Genomic DNA, 17,499 nt, shown 5'->3' with positions numbered 1-17,499 from the left:
CTCTGAAATACAAGGTGTGCTTGATTACTATGTTTAAACTTTACCCTGCTTTTCTTTTTTTCCATAAGTCACATAATACCTGGTTTCTACTTCCAAATCTATAATTTCTTTTGGCTCGAGAATTCCACAGTTAGAAACTGTTTGAGGCTGGGGGAAGTCTTTGGAGAAATATTGCAATATGTTTGCTCTGTTCTTTCCATTCTTCCTCTGGGTTGGCTAATGCACACCTTGAACAGTGGGGTTAGAATAATTTTTATAGCAGTGCTGAGCCAAATGTGCCTGTGCTTGGTAACAGTGAGGGGGGAAAGTCCCAGCAGAAGTGGAGTGACCAATAAATAAGAATTGAGAAAAAAGGTTAGAGGACAAAAATCAAGGCAACTCTTTCTAGGTAGCAAAAACATTTCCTGTGTTTCCTGAATTGCAAATCCTAGGGCTTATGGTGAAGGGAAGCTGTTGCCAATGATGGCCAAGTGGTAGCATTTTCATTGCTTTATATCTGACCTTAAGGACTTGGCTCTTCAGTAAATACACTTATTATTTTTTTTAATCACTGCAGTCTTAAAAAAGTAGAAGACTAAACCACCACTGTTCTATAAGCCCAAATGGATGCAGGAAATCATGGAAGCTTTTCTGAACACTGAAATAAATGTTCAGGAAGCCTGAATCAGTACCAAAGCCACAAAATTCTTACACTGACTCATATTTAGTGAGACTTAGATGAAGCCTTTATTATCATCTTTCATGACATTAAACACTGAACTTGACCTGTGTTTGCCCACTTGCCATCCACTTGGATGCCCTGTTGTTCTCCATAATAGCTGGCAGACTGATGAGATTTTTTGATGTGTTTCACACAGGTAGTATTGTAAATTTTATTGCTATTAGGCACATTCCTAATTGTTCTAGGTGAAGTTACCATATTCTTCAATGGAATATGTTACAATGATAACATACTAGAAGAGTTGCTAATAAGGAACAAGCATTTTAGAATTAGCAATGCTCCATGTTTATGGTAGTCAAGAAATTTCTGTGAGATAAATTGGCATGTGTATTACTTCTCATCACTCAGAACACAGAAGATAAAATCTGGGTTACGAATGCTAAATTGTATCATATGTCAGCATCACTTGCCATGATATTTTAAAAAAACCCCTAATTTGTTAAATCAAAGTTAAAGATTACATTTTTCTTTATATGAGAAGGAAAGTGAGACTTTGTGAAATGCGCTCTTTAAAGTTATTTAGCACAGTTAAATCATTTTAGGGAATAATAGGGAGAATAAGGAGAGCAGTGTAAAATATTACAGTCTCCTTTGTATCTTAAAAAGAAAGGGAATTTGCAAAACCAATTAGTTCCAGACTTCCACAAGCCATTAACATTCTTGTATTCTCCTCTTTTTTCCCTTTTGTGTTGGTTGGTTCTGGGATGGATTGTTCCATTGAGGCATTTCAGGAGCTTTCAAAAGAAGAAAGATGCACATCCAACAGAAGTTAGTAAAAACATACTCTAGCAGTTCTATGATTGTAATCATACTGGCACCACAAAACAATCCAAGCTGGCCACCTACATCAGCTGTAATAGAAGGAAATAAACATGTGTCATACAAAGCATCTGGTTTAGTCTAGCAAGCAAACAAAACCCTGCCAGGCTCAAGTGCTGCATAAATTCAATATACATAATCCATCACTTTAGGAAAACAGAATTAATATTCTTAAGAAAGTTTACTGAAGAGGACTAATGTGTTTTTGAAAATTCTAAATAAAGCAAGTACAACACAAGACATCCTACTGTGAAATGGATACTTAAAATATTTACTTCTTCCATGCCCTTTTAGCTGTTCCCTTGCTTCTCATTCCCATGTTCTTCCTCTCCTCTCCAAATCCCCAAATGTCACTGTTCTTACAGTCCTGTGTGTAACAGAACCATAAACTAGTGCCAAACTTAACTCTTACTCTCATCTGCTGTCCATACCACGGCTTCTTTAGTGGAATGATGGGAGACTGTATCAAAAATTACCACAAGACAGACATGATTATTACTATTACATATAAAAATTGTGCTTCTTGTTCAGAAGTAGTTTTTTATTCATGAAGTGGGAGAATTTTAAAAATGAGGGGAGTTTGTTGTCTGTTTTTTTAAAAAAAATATTATTTTTAGATTAATTATTAATCAATAATAAATATTAAGCATTCACTTACCAAGCAACTCAGAGATAGTCAAAGCCTTCTGCTGCTGTGTTATTTTGTAGCTCAGATCATGATATTTAATCTCAATACGCACAAGGTTTTGCCTAATGACAAATACAGAGTTTACTTGAGACAGTCAGGAGTGCTGCTCATTTTTACCAACATCTGTCAGCATGGTCTGAGTTCAGGGAGAGGGATGGTGTCTTTAATGAGAAGTTAGATGAGTTTTATCAAAATCAGTTACATGAGAGAAGGAGAAACCCCTAAATCCAAATAACAACAGCAGTTTAGCAGGAGTAGATCTTCCCATTGTGTTGAAAAGGTAGCTCTAGATCTGTACTGTGCAATAGACTCATTATTTTTAAGGATCACTGAGAGAAACTTGAATGGACATGTCAAGTAAAGTGTAGCCTATCACTCTTAATTACATGCAAGTGCATATTTAATTGTGCTTATTTCAATTGGGATGTTTGTGCAGAGCAGTGCTCGTCCTAAACTTGGATGTTCAGTTCTACCCTCTGCAAGTAGCTTCACTTATCTAATTATATTCTTGCCTGCTGCAAAAGTGGAAGAGTAGGTAAATCTCAGTTTGAGCAAGACCTGTGTAATAACTCAGGTAATAAAGAGGAGTGAAGAACTCCTCTTTATGGTATCTTGTCTACAGAAAGACTCTGCCTAAGTCTTAAATGGAATATAAAAATAATGGGTTTGGAAGAAAACTGACACAAAAACTGACTGCGCACATAATGTCAATGGCTCAATGTCCAAGTAGAATATTTTGACCAGTGCTGTTGAACATCTTTTTAGTGATACGGACAGTGGCACTGAGGGCTTCTTTGGCAAGTTTGTCGATGACACGGAGCTGTGTGGTGTGACTGACATGCTGGAGGGAAGGGTTGCCATCCCAGGAGCGGGGACCTGGACAGGTTTGAGAGGTGAGCCTGTGCAAACTTCACACAGTTCAGCAAGGCCAGGTGCTAAGCACTGAACCTGGATCAGGGCAAGCACAAGCACAAGTGGCGTAGAACAGAGAATAAAATGAGAGCAGCCCCAAGTGGAGGGACTTGGGCTGTTTGTTGAGGAGAAGCTCAACACAAACCAGCAATGTGCACTTGGAGCCCTTGGAGTCAGCCCGGACTGCATCGAAGGAAGAGTGACCAGAACACTGAGGGAAGAGTGAAGTAGAGGGGCAGAATGGAGTGTTTTGTCCAGTTCTGGGGCTCCCATCATAAAAAGGATGTAGAGAGAGTCCAGAGGAGGCCATGAGGATGATCAGAGGGCTGGAGCACCTCACCTATGAGGACAGGCTGAGAGACTTGTGGCTGCTCAGCCTGGAAAAGAGAATCATCTGGAGGGAAATCACAGCACCCTGCCAGTACCTAAAGGAGACTCACAAAAACCACAGAATGGGACTTCTTACAAAGATATGTAGGGATAGGACAAGGGGAATGGCTTTAAGCCAAAACAGAGTAGGTTTAGATTAGATATTGGGAAGAAAGTCTTTACTGTGAGGGTGATGAGGCACTGGAACAGGTTGCCCAGAGAAGTTGTGGATACCCCATCCCTGGCAGTGATCGAGGCCGTGTTGGATGGGCTTTGAGCAACCTGATGTAGAGGGTGGTATCCCTGTCCACACGGGTTGGATGATCATTAAGGTCCCTTCCAATCCAAACCCTCCTGTGATCCTTCAGAAGTGTTAACAGCTACAGGTTTTTGCTTTGGCAGTGACAGTGAGCTCATTAACAATATTAATGAAAATAAAGTATTTTCTATACAAAATCATCACTTCTATCTCTTTGGGTGAAAATTCTAAAATTCAGGTAGCGCTAATGTGTAAAAATAATCCTTTTCTCCTAGATTCTGTTAGTAAGGCTCCTGCCCTTGTAATGGATTTGCTAGCAGAATTATCAATAAATATTTAACTTTTTCCTCATAACATCTTCAGAAATAATTACATTTCTATGTTTTATAGTTTGAAATGTGTACTCATTAATGTGTTGGCAGGATTCCTATTGGTTAAGGCCTGGTTACAGGGGAATTTCTTGTATGTTCCCTTATGTAATTGAATAATTACTGAGTTGCGCATAATGTTTGCAGACAATAAAGTAATCAACAAAGATAAAATGTCCTGAAGGGATTGTTATTGTTTGTATATAACAGGTTTCATTTTCATAATGTTCATTTGGAACAGACTTTTAATAGGGCCTGTAGATATAGGACAAGAGGTAATGGTTGTAAACTAAGGGTAGATTCAGACTAGGTGTAAGGGAGGCATCTTTTGCAACAAGCATGGTGAAACACTGGAACGGGTTGCCCTGAGAGGTGGTGACTAGCCCATGCCTGGAAACATTCAAGGTCAGGTTGGACTGGGCTCTGAGCAACCTGATGTAGATGATGATGTCCCTGCTCATTGCAGAGGAATTGGATTAGTTGACCATTAAAGGTCCCATCCAACCCAACCATTTTATCATTTGTATAGTTCCTGTGCATGTATAAACATATGCCAGCATATCAGTCAGCATTTGCAGACTGATGGCTTCAAAAGTGAGAAAACCAAAGTCACTGAGAGAATGAAACTCATAGATATTTCAGGAATCAAATGTTCTACAGTTTTTTATAAGCATACTTTGATATTGTATATACCGTGAGTTCATGTAGCACCTGCCTTAATACTTATTTGCACTGCTGACATCTCTGGCTATGAGAAAGAGGCAACTCAGTGTATGAAACTGGATTAAATTTTCCAACTCCTTTTTCTGAGTAGTGCTTTCAATCACACACAACCAACCTGTTTCTCTCTTCTGCTACCTTGTGAGAATTGATGTGGTACCAAAGATTTTCTAAATAACTTCCATAATATAAATAGTGTTAAGGAATTCTACTAGCAATAGAAAATGTTATTAAATTTTTAGCTTTGCTGCTACAATAAAACCCAGGTCTTCAGTATTTACAAAACTTCCTTTGGGAATAGGCTAAAAGGAGAAAAACTTTATGCAGCATCTATTTATGTTTCTTCATTGCCTTAATTTGTGGAAGTGTGAAGATTGGTTTTCTCTAATGAATCCATTGTGAATATGTTTAATAACCCTACTTTTTTATTCCTAATTGAAACAGTGATAAAAAAACTTTGTCATAAGAGATTAGTGAAAGAGAAGGTAATTGAGAATATTAGATTGTAATTGCATTTTCTATTCTTTTTTATACAGTCTTAGGTGTATCTTAGTATATTATATACATACATATATATGTATGTGTATAATACATACATACATCAATATAGACATGAATTAGTATAAATCTTAACCAGTTTGTCCAAGAGATTATGTTATCTCACAGGCAATGTTATTAATACCACACATAAGAATATCTTTTTAAGGTCATATTTTCATCATACACTCTGCTACCATGGTTAAAAGGAATTGATAATTTCTTTGTTAGACAAGGTGTTAAGCAAGATTACCTGATGTATTCTGGGCTCTTCTTCAGTTTTGTAGAAAAATATTTTATGGCTTTTTCTCCTCCAAAGTTTGAATAGGTGACAGTGGTAGGATAATCTGTTTCTTCACATGGGGCAGGGCAAGTGGAATTGTGTGTTCCTACTGTACATAATCCTTTTATCTCTATATTATCTGAAATTTCAGAATAAATAATTTTATACAATATTTCTTAGAAAACACACAGTTTAAAAATTTAAAAAAATTACTTACTAAATTACTTTTAATTGTCTTTCATAAATGCGTAGATTAATTATCCCAAGAAAAGTGGATACTTACCAGTATTGAAGGATTAAATAAGTGTTTGCAACTTTCATTTGGGAAACTGGTGCACAAAAACAAGGGTTGAGATATTTTTCTCACTTTTTCCAAAGAAATACAGCACCTCTAAGTGTTTCTGCCTTCATTGGGGCTTTATGTGCTTACTATTTCTCTCCCACAGTTAAATAAAAAGACAACAGAAAACTTTCCATGTTCTGTGCTAGCTTTTTAATTAAATACTTAGATATATATCCTTGATATTGATGCCTTAGTGCCTGCCCAGCTCATTTCAGTGCACAGAAACAGCTTCCAGAGCAGCTCCAACTGCAGTTGGCTATCATCTGATAACTGTAAAAACCTTGGTAAGATAATTCACTTTACCTTAACCCCTGCCTGCCATTTCGTAATTGGGCTCAAGACAGCTAAGAAGGCTTAGGGAAAGCTTTGTCTCTTCAAGTACTGAAGAGAAGTCATAAAATTCTGCAGGTCTGGCTGCCATGAAACTGGGGAACCATTCGTCTTAACAAGGAATTACAGAAAGAAGTACAGAAAAGAATCATTACAGAAATCTGGCAAGGCTAGAGAAAAACAATGTGGATGAAAAATTGTAAGGCATAAATGTTTCCTAAATCATAAGTCATCACTGTGAGATGAGCACTGTGATCTCCTGCTTGTGATGCTCTATTTGCCCTGTTTGTGGGGTGGCAGAGGCAGTGTCTGTTCATTCTGCTGGTGGGCTTCTCACTTTTGCAAAGCACAGAGGAAGAGATATCTCAGCCTGTTAGCTCATGACTTGAAATACTCTCCAGGGATGCTGGGGTTGTGGATTTTATTCTGGAGAGGCAGCCTTTAGAGCTGCTAAAATAATGCTCTTAGTGGGTCCTGCAGATACTGGATAAGTGTGCTGTTACTTGAGATTTTGTTATCAGATCAATTTTGTTATTTTGTTATCTTACCTCTCTGACATTGTCAAAGGAGGGTCAGCCCCTAAAATGAGATCCCAGAGACCATCAATCTGCAAACCTTCTGGGATCCAGCTCTGAATCCTGGCCATCCTTCAGAGGAATTTGGGGTCATTTTTGCTTATTGCTCTGTGCTTTCTTTGACATTCAGTCACTGAATATCTCTTAAGTAAAATAATATACATCTTCCCTCATGACAGGCTTTTAAGGATCATGGTTATATAAGAATGTGAACTTAGTGGAATCCATTTTAAAATAGCTTACAGGGAAACAAGTAATTGTTGACAGTAGAAGATCTGGCCTGAATATTGCACACACCTTATCAAAACAGTCCCCCCCACCAACTTCTGAGTCTGCTAATCACTCGGAGTCACATTACACAATAGAAACCAAACCAATTCAAAAACAAAGCTTTCTGAGGTTCATGAAAAGTAACTTCTCAGATTACTGTTTTATGTATTTTCCAGTCTGTTGCAGTGACTTACAAATTTCATACCCACTGTGCATAGATTGTTTATGGAAAAGAATTGCATTTCAAGTGCTTTCAAAATTTATATTTTACTTTTAAAAAGATGAAATCTTAAAGCTAGTGATTTCTGTTTTGCCTGTTAACAAACCTGTTATTACTGTACTGTTCACTCTTCTTGCACAAAGAATATAACATTGGATCTAGAAGGATGCTGTGAAGATGTGAAAATGCTAGCCAGAGGCTTGGTAATTAAAAGCATATTAGTTGGATATTCTTCCATTTTAAACCATTTCTGATTGCTAAAATGAATTCTCCTATTAGTTTATATATATACATACATACACACACTTTTCTTTTTTGAGTATTTTTGTGTGTTTTTTTTTTAATGGACATATATTTCATGCTCTGTTTGGTCTCTGTTTTCAGAATATTAAATGAACTGGGATGTACTCCATTTCAGATTATTTTCATTATCGATATTGTCTACTATTTGTAATTGGCTTGGAAATCATGAATATGAAGTTATTACTTACAGACTGCTGGATAAACACATTTGTAAAACTTCAGCAAGTCACATTCTGTTCCATTTCCTAAAAATAAATAAAAATATTTAGGAGCCTCAATTAACCATCTAACCCTTAGCTCTATTTGTACTAAACTGAAATGTAATGTCATCAAAACTTGCTCATCACTTCAGGTTAATGATTATCCAACTGAGAAATCAATTCAGCTGGGCACAGTGCAGTTACCAACACCGGGAAGGGGACAGGCTGAAGAGACACAACAGACCAAGCCAGGAGGCTGCTGATGGAGCAAACACCTTCATTACGTGTACCAGCCTGAACTTCCTTTAAGCTTAAGAGTGGCTCACTCTTGATGTTAGCTTGCTAAAGACAGGAATTTCTGCTTTTCCTAGTGGAAATGAAAAAAAAATAAACCCAAAGTAAGGTAGATTTAATATGAGATTACATCCCACATGTTTCTGCAGAAATTCTGAGCTTCATGCAGGAGTTTTTTGGAGATCTAGGATGTAAAATAGTATGCTGAACTAGAGCAAAATTTTCAGTTGGTCTCAGTTTCACCCCATTTTAAATTTTTTTTCCATCACATGGAAATGTTGTGTAGCAGTTTAGCACACAGTTCCAGAAGGCATTGCTCTCCTTTATCTAATTGTCCTCATATAAAGTTGTATAAAGCTGTCACCCCAGGCATGGGAGACCCAGACTTAATTGTCTTGGCAACGCCTTTTCCATGACAGTTTGCAGAAGGCTGCCAACCTCTTTTCCCAGGGGTTCCCAAACTAACAGACTAGAGATTACATATTAGTGGGTCTGATTTAGTAAGAGCTTTCTGCCTTGCTTGAGCATATTTAAAAAATACAATGAGTCAGTACAGGCTTTCTTGTGATCTAGTGGCTTTCTTGCCCCCCAGTTGTGAGAAAAGAGGTGCAAGAGCAGAGATCTGGGTTCCAGGGTTGCTTTAGGTGACAGTATTGTCATTAATGCTGAAAAGGTGTGAGAGCTCACTGTTACTGCCTTACATTTCTAGAGTGATTAAGCAACCTGGATACTTTAGGGGAGTATTACAGCATGCACCTGGTGCTCCACATTTGAAGCTGATTAGAAGGCTTCATACAGCCCTTTTGGCTTTGTGGAGCCCTTGCTGCTGCCAGGCTCTTTCTGTGGCTCATGTAGGAGTCCTGAGATTCTGTCTTCAAGCCAGCTCTTCTGCTGTGGTTACTGAACACCTGCCTGCAAAGTAAGTTGCCTGGATTATGTGTGAAAATTTATGCCTTCTTATGGGTTCAGTTCCAGCTCCTTAGGAGGTCAGGTTGAAGACTACGGACCTGTCTTGCACTCCTGAGGCATAATTGTTTCTTTCTATTTTTTGGTCTGTATCCTAAGAATAGACAATGACCCAAATGCTAGGTCTAGCCTTGACCAGATATCTTGCTTGTTTCCTTGGAATTTTAATTAATATCAACTGGATATTTCCCTCAAATGTGTGCTCTGTCTATTCAGTATATAGCAATAGCTCTGGCTATTCAATAACACATGAGATCTTCCAGGAAGATGATCAGCGTGGGGTATAATGATTTTCCTGAGAAATACCTGGAAGAATGAATGGCAAACAGCCACACCAGTCCTGAATGTACCGGGCTTTGCATTCCAGCAAACATCCATTAGTACTATAAATCTCGTGGTACTGAAGCTTTATATCAGGCTTGCACTCTCCCCATGGGTATTCTTGGATAATTGACTGTAGGACAATAATAACAAAAGATACAATTTTTTTGGGTCTCTTTTAAACACTGGTATTGCTTTTCCACATTTTAAAGTGCTGCAGGAAGCCTGTTGAAGATACAAGCTGTAACATTGTGATTTAATTAGAGGCAATTACAGTTCATGCTCTTGGGATTAAAAATTCATCTCCCCTCTCTCAAAGCAAAAGTAGGTCCTGATTAGACAGCTTAGTGTAAAATGGTTCTCTACTCCTCTTGAATTCTGCTAGGAATTTGAGAACCCCTTAATGATAGCAGAATGTGTTGGTAGGGGAAATTCTGTGATGCCTTTTATCATTATCTGTCAATGAGGTTGTAAAGTTACAGGAAATAAAGGCTGACTTTGATAGAGACAATTTGATAGAGAAATTAGGAAAACCAGTGATATTCTCCCAAATTTCGCTTGCGTCTGGAGGAAATGTTATTTTTTGGACTCACTAAGGCATAATAGATATTTTGCACGCCAACATGTGTGATTCATTGTTAGTGCTTCAGAAGAGAACAGGAGACAGTAACAAACACCACTCCCAGTCCCTGGGCAGAGCCCTTACCTTCAGCTGGCGGATTGCGACCTGCGCGTGCGTCCCCACTGGCGTCAGCAAACCCAACCCATCAAAGCGCGGCAGCTCTTGGGGTGAGTGGACAACAAAAGTTATTCCAGCGTCAGTATAACCAAGGGTAGGCTCATCAGTGAATTTGTCCTGATACAAAAAGAATTGTTTAAAGTCCTTTTGGCTTTGCTTGCCATCTGAGCTTTTAGCTGTATCTATTGTGGTACTGTGCTGTTTAGTAATATTTTTGGCAATTTACGGGAAAGCACAGAAGAAAACTGACTTGAATTTCCTTTGTTCATTACCTCTGTGGTTTTCCTTACAGTTGCTATAAACTTTTAACCTTTTTATTCTTTTTGGCAACCCCAATTTTAAATACAAGAAGCCATAGGTTAGCATTTACTCATAACTTGGAGATTTGTTCCTTTTACTTGCAACTACCCATCACATTTCACTAAGCTTTCCATTATTCTCTTCAGAACCTTTCACTCCTGACTCATAATTCCTAGAGAAGAAAAGCCAATGTCTAATAATTTATCAATCTATTAGTTTTCTTCCCTGTTCGCACAAGGTGATATTCCCTGTGTTCTGCCTTTTTGTTGGTCAAAGACAATTCTAATGTCAGAAGCAATTTACAGTGCAAAGGTCTTGGCTGGCATTGAGCTGCTGCAGCTGCTCTAACTAAAATTTGGTGCTACTTAGAAACTGACACCAGGTGACCTTCCCTTCTGGGCCTTTTATTAAGATGAACTGCTTGTATAAAATTAAATCACTCTTCTGATGACGTGTTTCAGTTCTGGCTGAGCAGTGCATGTGTATGCTCACTCACAACCTTCTTCCCCTTAGCTGGGGACAGAGTCACTACTAATTCTGTCTTTTTAAAGCTCTATTTTGGTATTTCCTTTAAAATACCCTCTCACTTGGAAATAGTCTTGATTTTGAATTTTGTGCATGAAATTCTGGAGGCCTGTGTAAACCCAATCAAACAAAAATCCCAAACCAAACAAAAAAACCCCCTCCACGAATTTATAAGTTAGTACATGATTCGTTGCTTATAATCCTTAGGATAGCTGTACCTGCTGGACATCAAAAAGCAAATGTAAGCCTCTTCCAGACAAACTCACTCTTCTTGCTGAAAGATCATTGTGATTAAAAGTAAAGCAGTTTCCATATTCAGTAAAGACATGTTCAAAATCCTTCAATAAAGGAAAATAGGGAAGGGTGAAATGAAAGAAAGAACACTTGTAGTTTCCTTAGTTAATTACAATGCAAGAAAGGCACTACTGGGGTTGTTGTTGACTTATTTTGTTTTATTTTTTTCTCCAAAGTTCTCGATATTACAATCAGAAAAGAGGTGTTTAATGAAATATTCAAAAGTATTTCAGCCCTTTCTATAGAAAATGATGTTTAAAGGAGAAATTTCACATTCTTTATTAATACTAATGAGCTGCTCAGAATAATTTAATGAGGTCCTGTGTTATTTCTATACCTGTTACATTATACAGAAATTATATGTTCAAAAATAAATTTTAATTTTTTTCCATTAGCTGCTTAGTGCAGACTGTTTCAAAACTAAACGTCATGTTACATATGAAAGTACAATATTTGCATTTTTTCCTGAAACCACCTCAAAATTTAATATGAATGCATCTCATTGCTTTAGTTTAGTTCTTAGCACTAGTGTCTTCCAGTTAAGAGAAGTCTCTAATGCCTAATTTTAGAATCTACAGCATATCTAAAGTTTAGATTAATCTGAAAGGATATAGACCTGACTTTGTTCATATTTTCTATCTAAGTTGGGAATTCATTTACAGCAGAATTGACATAAAAATGGGATGATCATATTTTTTGGCTGTCATCCCAAATTCCCAAACATGGGCTATTTTCTTTTCAAGATTTAAAATTCCTGTTACCCTGGCTTTCTGTATTCTTGACCTCAAGAACAAAACCACAGAATCAAGTCATGTAAAAAAAACTTGGTTCAAACTGTCCTTCATTGTAGGCCACTGATGGAAAAGGTTGTTAGATTCAGCCTGGGGGGGTGACAGCTTTCAAGGGCGGCTGTCTGTGCAGAAGTGGCATCAGGCAGAGAGCAATTTGAACTGAAATCCCATCTTACAGCTGAGAGAGTCCAGCAGGCTGCCTCTGTAGTCAGTGGGAGAAGTGAGACCCTCAGGGTAATTTAGAGCAGGACTTTTGTTCTCTATTTTCTGACTGTAAAAGAGCATAGGGGAGCAGGTGGCAAAGCTAGACATTTCAAGTTGAGCATAAAGAATATATCCCCTTCCTCTCTGTGCTATTGTTTTAATAAAATAAACATATTTACCTGTGGGTAACATGGCTTTCCAAAAAAATCACATTCAAGCAATGTGCTGCTGTTCAGATAAAACCCATTTTGCCTTGTAAAGTCTTTGATGCTGAAGTTCTGGTTCCCAAGTAGGAAATCATTTAACTCCTCGGAATATTTGTCTTCCATAGCAAATTTTTGGAGAATTGCAGATACAGTGTTCCAAATTAAAAAAATTACTTTCAGGTTGCTCACAGCATGAGCTTGAAACCTGCCAATGAGAAGGAGAAAGAATTGCTTGGGATTCTGTAGTTATAGGACTGATCTGAAGGCTAATTTTGACAAAACTGTGACAAATTTGCTATCTGCCCACAAACTATAAGTGATTCTTACCCAACAGGTTGCAGTTTGATCTCTGCAACATGAACAAACAATATAGTCCCTATCTCTAGGATTGTATCTTCCATATCTGGAAACAGCAAATATCCACCTTCCCATGGCTATTCTGGTCAGTCATATAGGAAGTATTTCTGTTGTCTGTGGTTATTTACTAAACATTAAAACCCAAATTCCCTGAGTAAATGAACTGTCACTGTCACATTCTCTGGAAAAATCCCTTTGCCCAGAATTCTTCTCCTGGGAAGCTGAGAAGCCTTAGAGAAAAAGGAAAATAATATTATCTCATTTGCTTCTCCTGTGTTTTGCTGCTTTGGAATGTGTTTGGTGGTTGTTTCATTGGTTTCTGGTGTGAGTGTTTTCATTCATTGGCCAATCAGTGCCAAGCTGTGTCAGGACTGTGGAAGGAGTGATGAGCTTTTATTTTTATCTTTTAGCCTTTTGTAAGTATCCTTTCTGTATTCTTTAGTATAGTTTACTATAGTATTCTTTAATATAATATAGTATCATAAAATAATAAATTAGCCTTCTAAGAATGTGGAGTTAGATCCATGTTCCTTCCGTTAGGAAGTTAGAGCCATCATTTCTTCGTCTGGAAACCCTGCAAATACAAAAATGAACTATTCACATAAATCAACAACCAGATTAGTAGAACCGATGGCAAGCTGAACAATTGAGTTTACGAGTGGGAAACTAGCTGAGAGGAGCTGTCCCTTTCAGAAAAAAAGCTGTCTTCATTAATTTGGAAATGGAATTCTAAGCACATTTGTAGTAGTCTCATGTGCCTGCTTTACTAAGGCACTGCACCCCACTCCAGACAGTGTACCTTCCCATGAGCTGGTGGTGTGGTGGTTTAATCAAAGGTGATCTTTACTCTTTGAATCCACTAGAAAAGACTCAAAAACATGATGAGACTTTGGTGGTGCTTACCTTACGTACAGCACTAAAGTTCTTTATTGAAGTAAAGTAAGGCTTTACAGAAGTTATAAAGTTATTTTTAAAAATGTATTAACGTAACATATTTGTGTAAGAGATCTTGATGCCCCAGTTTAAGGAAGGTTAGTAGGAACAGCTTTTCACCACTAAATTTGAGTCAAAAAATGAAGACAAAGGGAGTGCTGTGCCTCTTTGTCCTGCTAATGAAAAAACCCCAGTTAATAAGAGCAGGAGGGGAGAGTAAGCACAGCGTGACTGGCAGATGGATACGGCAGCAAACTGTTACTTGGATGGGAAAATGCTGTGCTCAGTGGCTGGCTCCTTACGGTGTGCTGCTGCTATAGTTACAAGAACTGAGGCTTGTCTGTAACAGCCAGCCCACTGCAGCCAGAGAGACTTCTGTCTGCAGTGCCCATCGTGTGGTACAACCCAGGGTAGCTTTATGCAGGTAATGAGGATGTGGCAGAGAGAGGCAGAATGACTCCAGGCCTTTGAGACTTGGGCTTCTGGCTGATTCTGCCAGCAGAAGGTGGAAAATGAGAAAATGTAATTTTTGAGGAAAAAAATGTGGATAAGCTTTCTGTGTTTCTAAAACTGTTCCTAAGTTATGTTTTTGCTCTAAAAATCAGGCCACAATTTCATTAAATTATTTTTGAAGTGGCTGCACTGAATGTTGGACACTGTCTTCAAATGTAGAAATCTGTAGTGAAGCTCTTGCTTAGACACACGATTTCCAAACAACCCAAATGTTTTTGTCCTGCAAAAACTCCAGACATCAACAGGAGTTGTAAAGGCTGAGCACCTCTGAAAAAGGAATATCTGTTTTACCTAAGATTTTTACCTTTGCATGAAGTTCCTGTTTAAAATCATTTGTTAATCTTGTCTTTTATTTTTAACTTGAATGGGGCTGATGGCTGCCCCTTAGTTACACTGAAAAGCAACACTGATACACAGAACACTACTACCAGAGTCTTTCTATTCCAACTTCTGTTGTGAAACTTAAAAATCATGTCATCTGAAGGAAGGGGGAGATTATAAAAGCAGCCTCCCTTTCTTGATTCTTGTATTTTCATCCTTTTTTAAGTATCATGTGGTGGTGAGGGAGGTGAGGGACATGTGGAAGACATGCCCCTCATAGCCATATTTTCCTTGGTTTATGTGATTTGTCCAAACAGGTTGTGAAACCTATCTGCTTTCAGAAGAAGATGTGTTGTGTCTCAAGAGCAAACAACAAACATAATTTGTACCTGTTCAAGTTGCAGAAGGTCACGGCGGGGAATTTGACTTTTTCCGTGTACTGGACCACCACGGCAGTGGTGGTTGGCCAGCTGAGGTAGTAGCTGAAGCGGCTGCAGATCTGCCAGGCAGCAGTGGCGAGGCAGCCCGCCACCACCAGCAGCCACAGCGCCCTGCGGGCCCTGCTCTGCCTGTGCACAATGTTGTGCACACCATGGAACGAAGTGGATGAGGCAAACTCCTCGTGATACTTCCTTCTGTCTTCCCAGTCTGGCAGCAGTTTCTTTATCAAACACAATCGTATCTTTTCCAGTATTCCTGAATGTGGAACAAAGTTAAAATTTTGAAAAAATTAGCGTTTAACCATCACTAAAAAAAAAGGAATCCACATAATTCTGATGTAAATTTTCCCTTTAATTGTAAATTCTCTCTTTAAGTAATGAACTTGATTCTGAGGATGGAAGAGTTGTGTGGGAAGAGATGGGCTCAGTGTTGCCCTGAGTATAAAGTATATCTTGCAGTATTTCAAGCCCACAAATGTTTAAGCACTTTAATTTAAGAGTAGTTTCACTTTTGGGGGAAAGATAGGATTTTGGCATACATCAGGGGTCTCAAACCATGGGCTGCTGTGAGCTTATGTGAAAAGTTAAACATCTCGTTTTTACAGCAACAACTCCATAAAGGACTGGTCCTTCACACATGCTCTGACAAATTAGGTTTAAAATGAATGATATGGAATTATATGAAAGGGAATTTCACTCTTTCACTATTAAAATTTTCAAGATAAGAATTGGAAGTTTTGCAGGTTCAAAAAAATACCCCATCTCATTTTCTTAGGTTCGCACTTGTCTGATGCCATAACTTTGAAATGGGATGGGTTTAGTTTTCATTTACATCATGTTTTCTATAAACTGATATTAAAATAAACCAAACCATTTTTAAAATTTAAAAAGGGCTATAACAATAATGAATGTAGTCAATATCTGGAACTGCAGAAACGTTACATCGCTTAATGCCTAATAACCTTTTGGACATGAATTTAAACTTAATTTTCTCTCCCAAAATATCCAAATAAAGGAAACTTCATGAGATCTTTTTTGTACCTTGTCAAAATTGGATCTCTCTTTTTGCAAAGTGCTTCTTCCACAGAATGCCATCCACTACTTTTTATTTGGCATTAAGTCCATAATAACAGTAAATCAAGAAAGTTTGTGAGACAGTTTTTAATACCCAAAAATGTATTATTTAGATCAGTGTTTAACAGCAATTAAATGCTTGTCTTCTGTTTGTATCCAAAAATTAGCTTTAATTCTTTGCATGTGTGGTAGGTAGAGAATATAGCCTTTTAAAGACTGAGTTACTCAAGGCTATTACAGCTGGGCAAAGGAACAAAGGGATGTAAGAGTCATCTGCCAGAGCCACATCGTGACCACATCAGTACTCTGGGGCCTTTCTTTGGCCCACAGTCTCTGGACCATGATAATGAAATCCCAGGTGGTGCTGGATTTCAAAATGTTTCTGAAGGGAAAGAATTTACTTTATGTTGCTCTTTTAAGGTCTGGGTAAGTACTTTGATCAATATTATGTAATTTACTATGACCTTGTTTTATCCTCAGACAGTTTTCCGCTGCAAAACTGTTCAAAAGTTTCTCTCCTAGCTCTAGTGACTGCTGGAGCCCACTGCAAATCTGTTCAGCCATGTGTGGATTTGTACATCATGCTGGAATGGTGAAGATTTCTGGTTTTGCTGTAGGCTTCTCTCTCACTAGCACATGGACAGTGGGATGAGTTCTTTTCCTGTTCCCCAAAACAGAACAGAGGGAGAAGTACATTCTACATCTCTGCATCTGCAGCCTATAGACTGCAACAAGAGATCACAGGCAAGTCAGATACTTTTCTCCAAGGACAATGCTGTGACTATTTATTTCTCTTATATGCATTTGGCTAGTATAAGAATGATAGCATGTCCCTACATAGAAGCCAAGTGCCATCAAAAAACAGTAGTTCCTTAATCAACAGAGGTGTAACTTTGAATCTAGCAAAAATTAAGCTAAGCTGCATTTCTCCTCCTGTGCATAGCTAGTATAGTAAATAGTAGTAAGTAAAAATTATGTTTCACCCGAGAAAAAAATCTTACTCTACTTCCAGATTTCTGTAGAAAATGCTATTTAGCAATTCCCTAGTTAAAACTGTATTAGCTTTATTCTAAATACACAGAGGGCCAATAGCTAAAGGCTTTTAACATTTCTTAAGTAAGCATACAGATTTTTTTCTTCAAGCTTTTTTGAGGTCTCCCTTCTTTGTTGTATCTTGAAAAGGTACATTATTGCTACTTTTGGACAAGATGACAAATAACAAATCTGTTGGTAAAGTACTCTAACATACCTAGTTACATACCTTTGGCATCCCATTGAATGAATCTCCTGAGCTGGTCCATGAG

General features: G+C 38.0%; 1 protein-coding gene across 1 annotated transcript; it reads right to left on the bottom strand.

The window, feature by feature from the left end:
* Positions 1-765: 765 nt before the first annotated feature.
* On the bottom strand, positions 766-17,496 carry ASIC5 (acid sensing ion channel subunit family member 5). Its single transcript, XM_054295814.1, has 10 exons — positions 17,457-17,496; positions 15,071-15,377; positions 12,531-12,762; positions 11,281-11,400; positions 10,205-10,354; positions 9,484-9,631; positions 7,906-7,962; positions 5,647-5,815; positions 2,199-2,290; positions 766-1,572 (listed from the first exon to the last, which is right to left on the bottom strand). The coding sequence occupies exons 1-10, from the start codon at positions 17,494-17,496 to the stop codon at positions 1,373-1,375; spliced, it is 1,515 nt and encodes a 504-aa protein (XP_054151789.1). The 3' UTR covers positions 766-1,372.
* Between the last annotated feature and the right edge of the window lie 3 nt (positions 17,497-17,499).

The sequence above is a fragment of the Melozone crissalis genome, unplaced genomic scaffold, assembly GCF_028551555.1.
Source record: "Melozone crissalis strain CALT ecotype California unplaced genomic scaffold, PUWL_Pcris_2 ptg000006l_1, whole genome shotgun sequence".
Taxonomy (NCBI): domain Eukaryota; kingdom Metazoa; phylum Chordata; class Aves; order Passeriformes; family Passerellidae; genus Melozone; species Melozone crissalis.
This window is presented reverse-complemented; position numbering and strand designations above follow the sequence as displayed.

Excerpts from the sequence above, each read along its gene's own strand:
- ASIC5 (XM_054295814.1), bottom strand. The coding sequence starts at position 17,496 with ATGGACCAGCTCAGGAGATTCATTCAATGGGATGCCAAAG. Across the intron at positions 10,355-11,280 it reads TGCTTTTTGATGTCCAGCAG|GACAAATTCACTGATGAGCC; the intron begins GTACAGCTATCC and ends TTTTTGTATCAG. Across the intron at positions 9,632-10,204 it reads TCGCAATCCGCCAGCTGAAG|TCAATTATCCAAGAATACCC; the intron begins GTAAGGGCTCTG and ends ATTGTCCTACAG.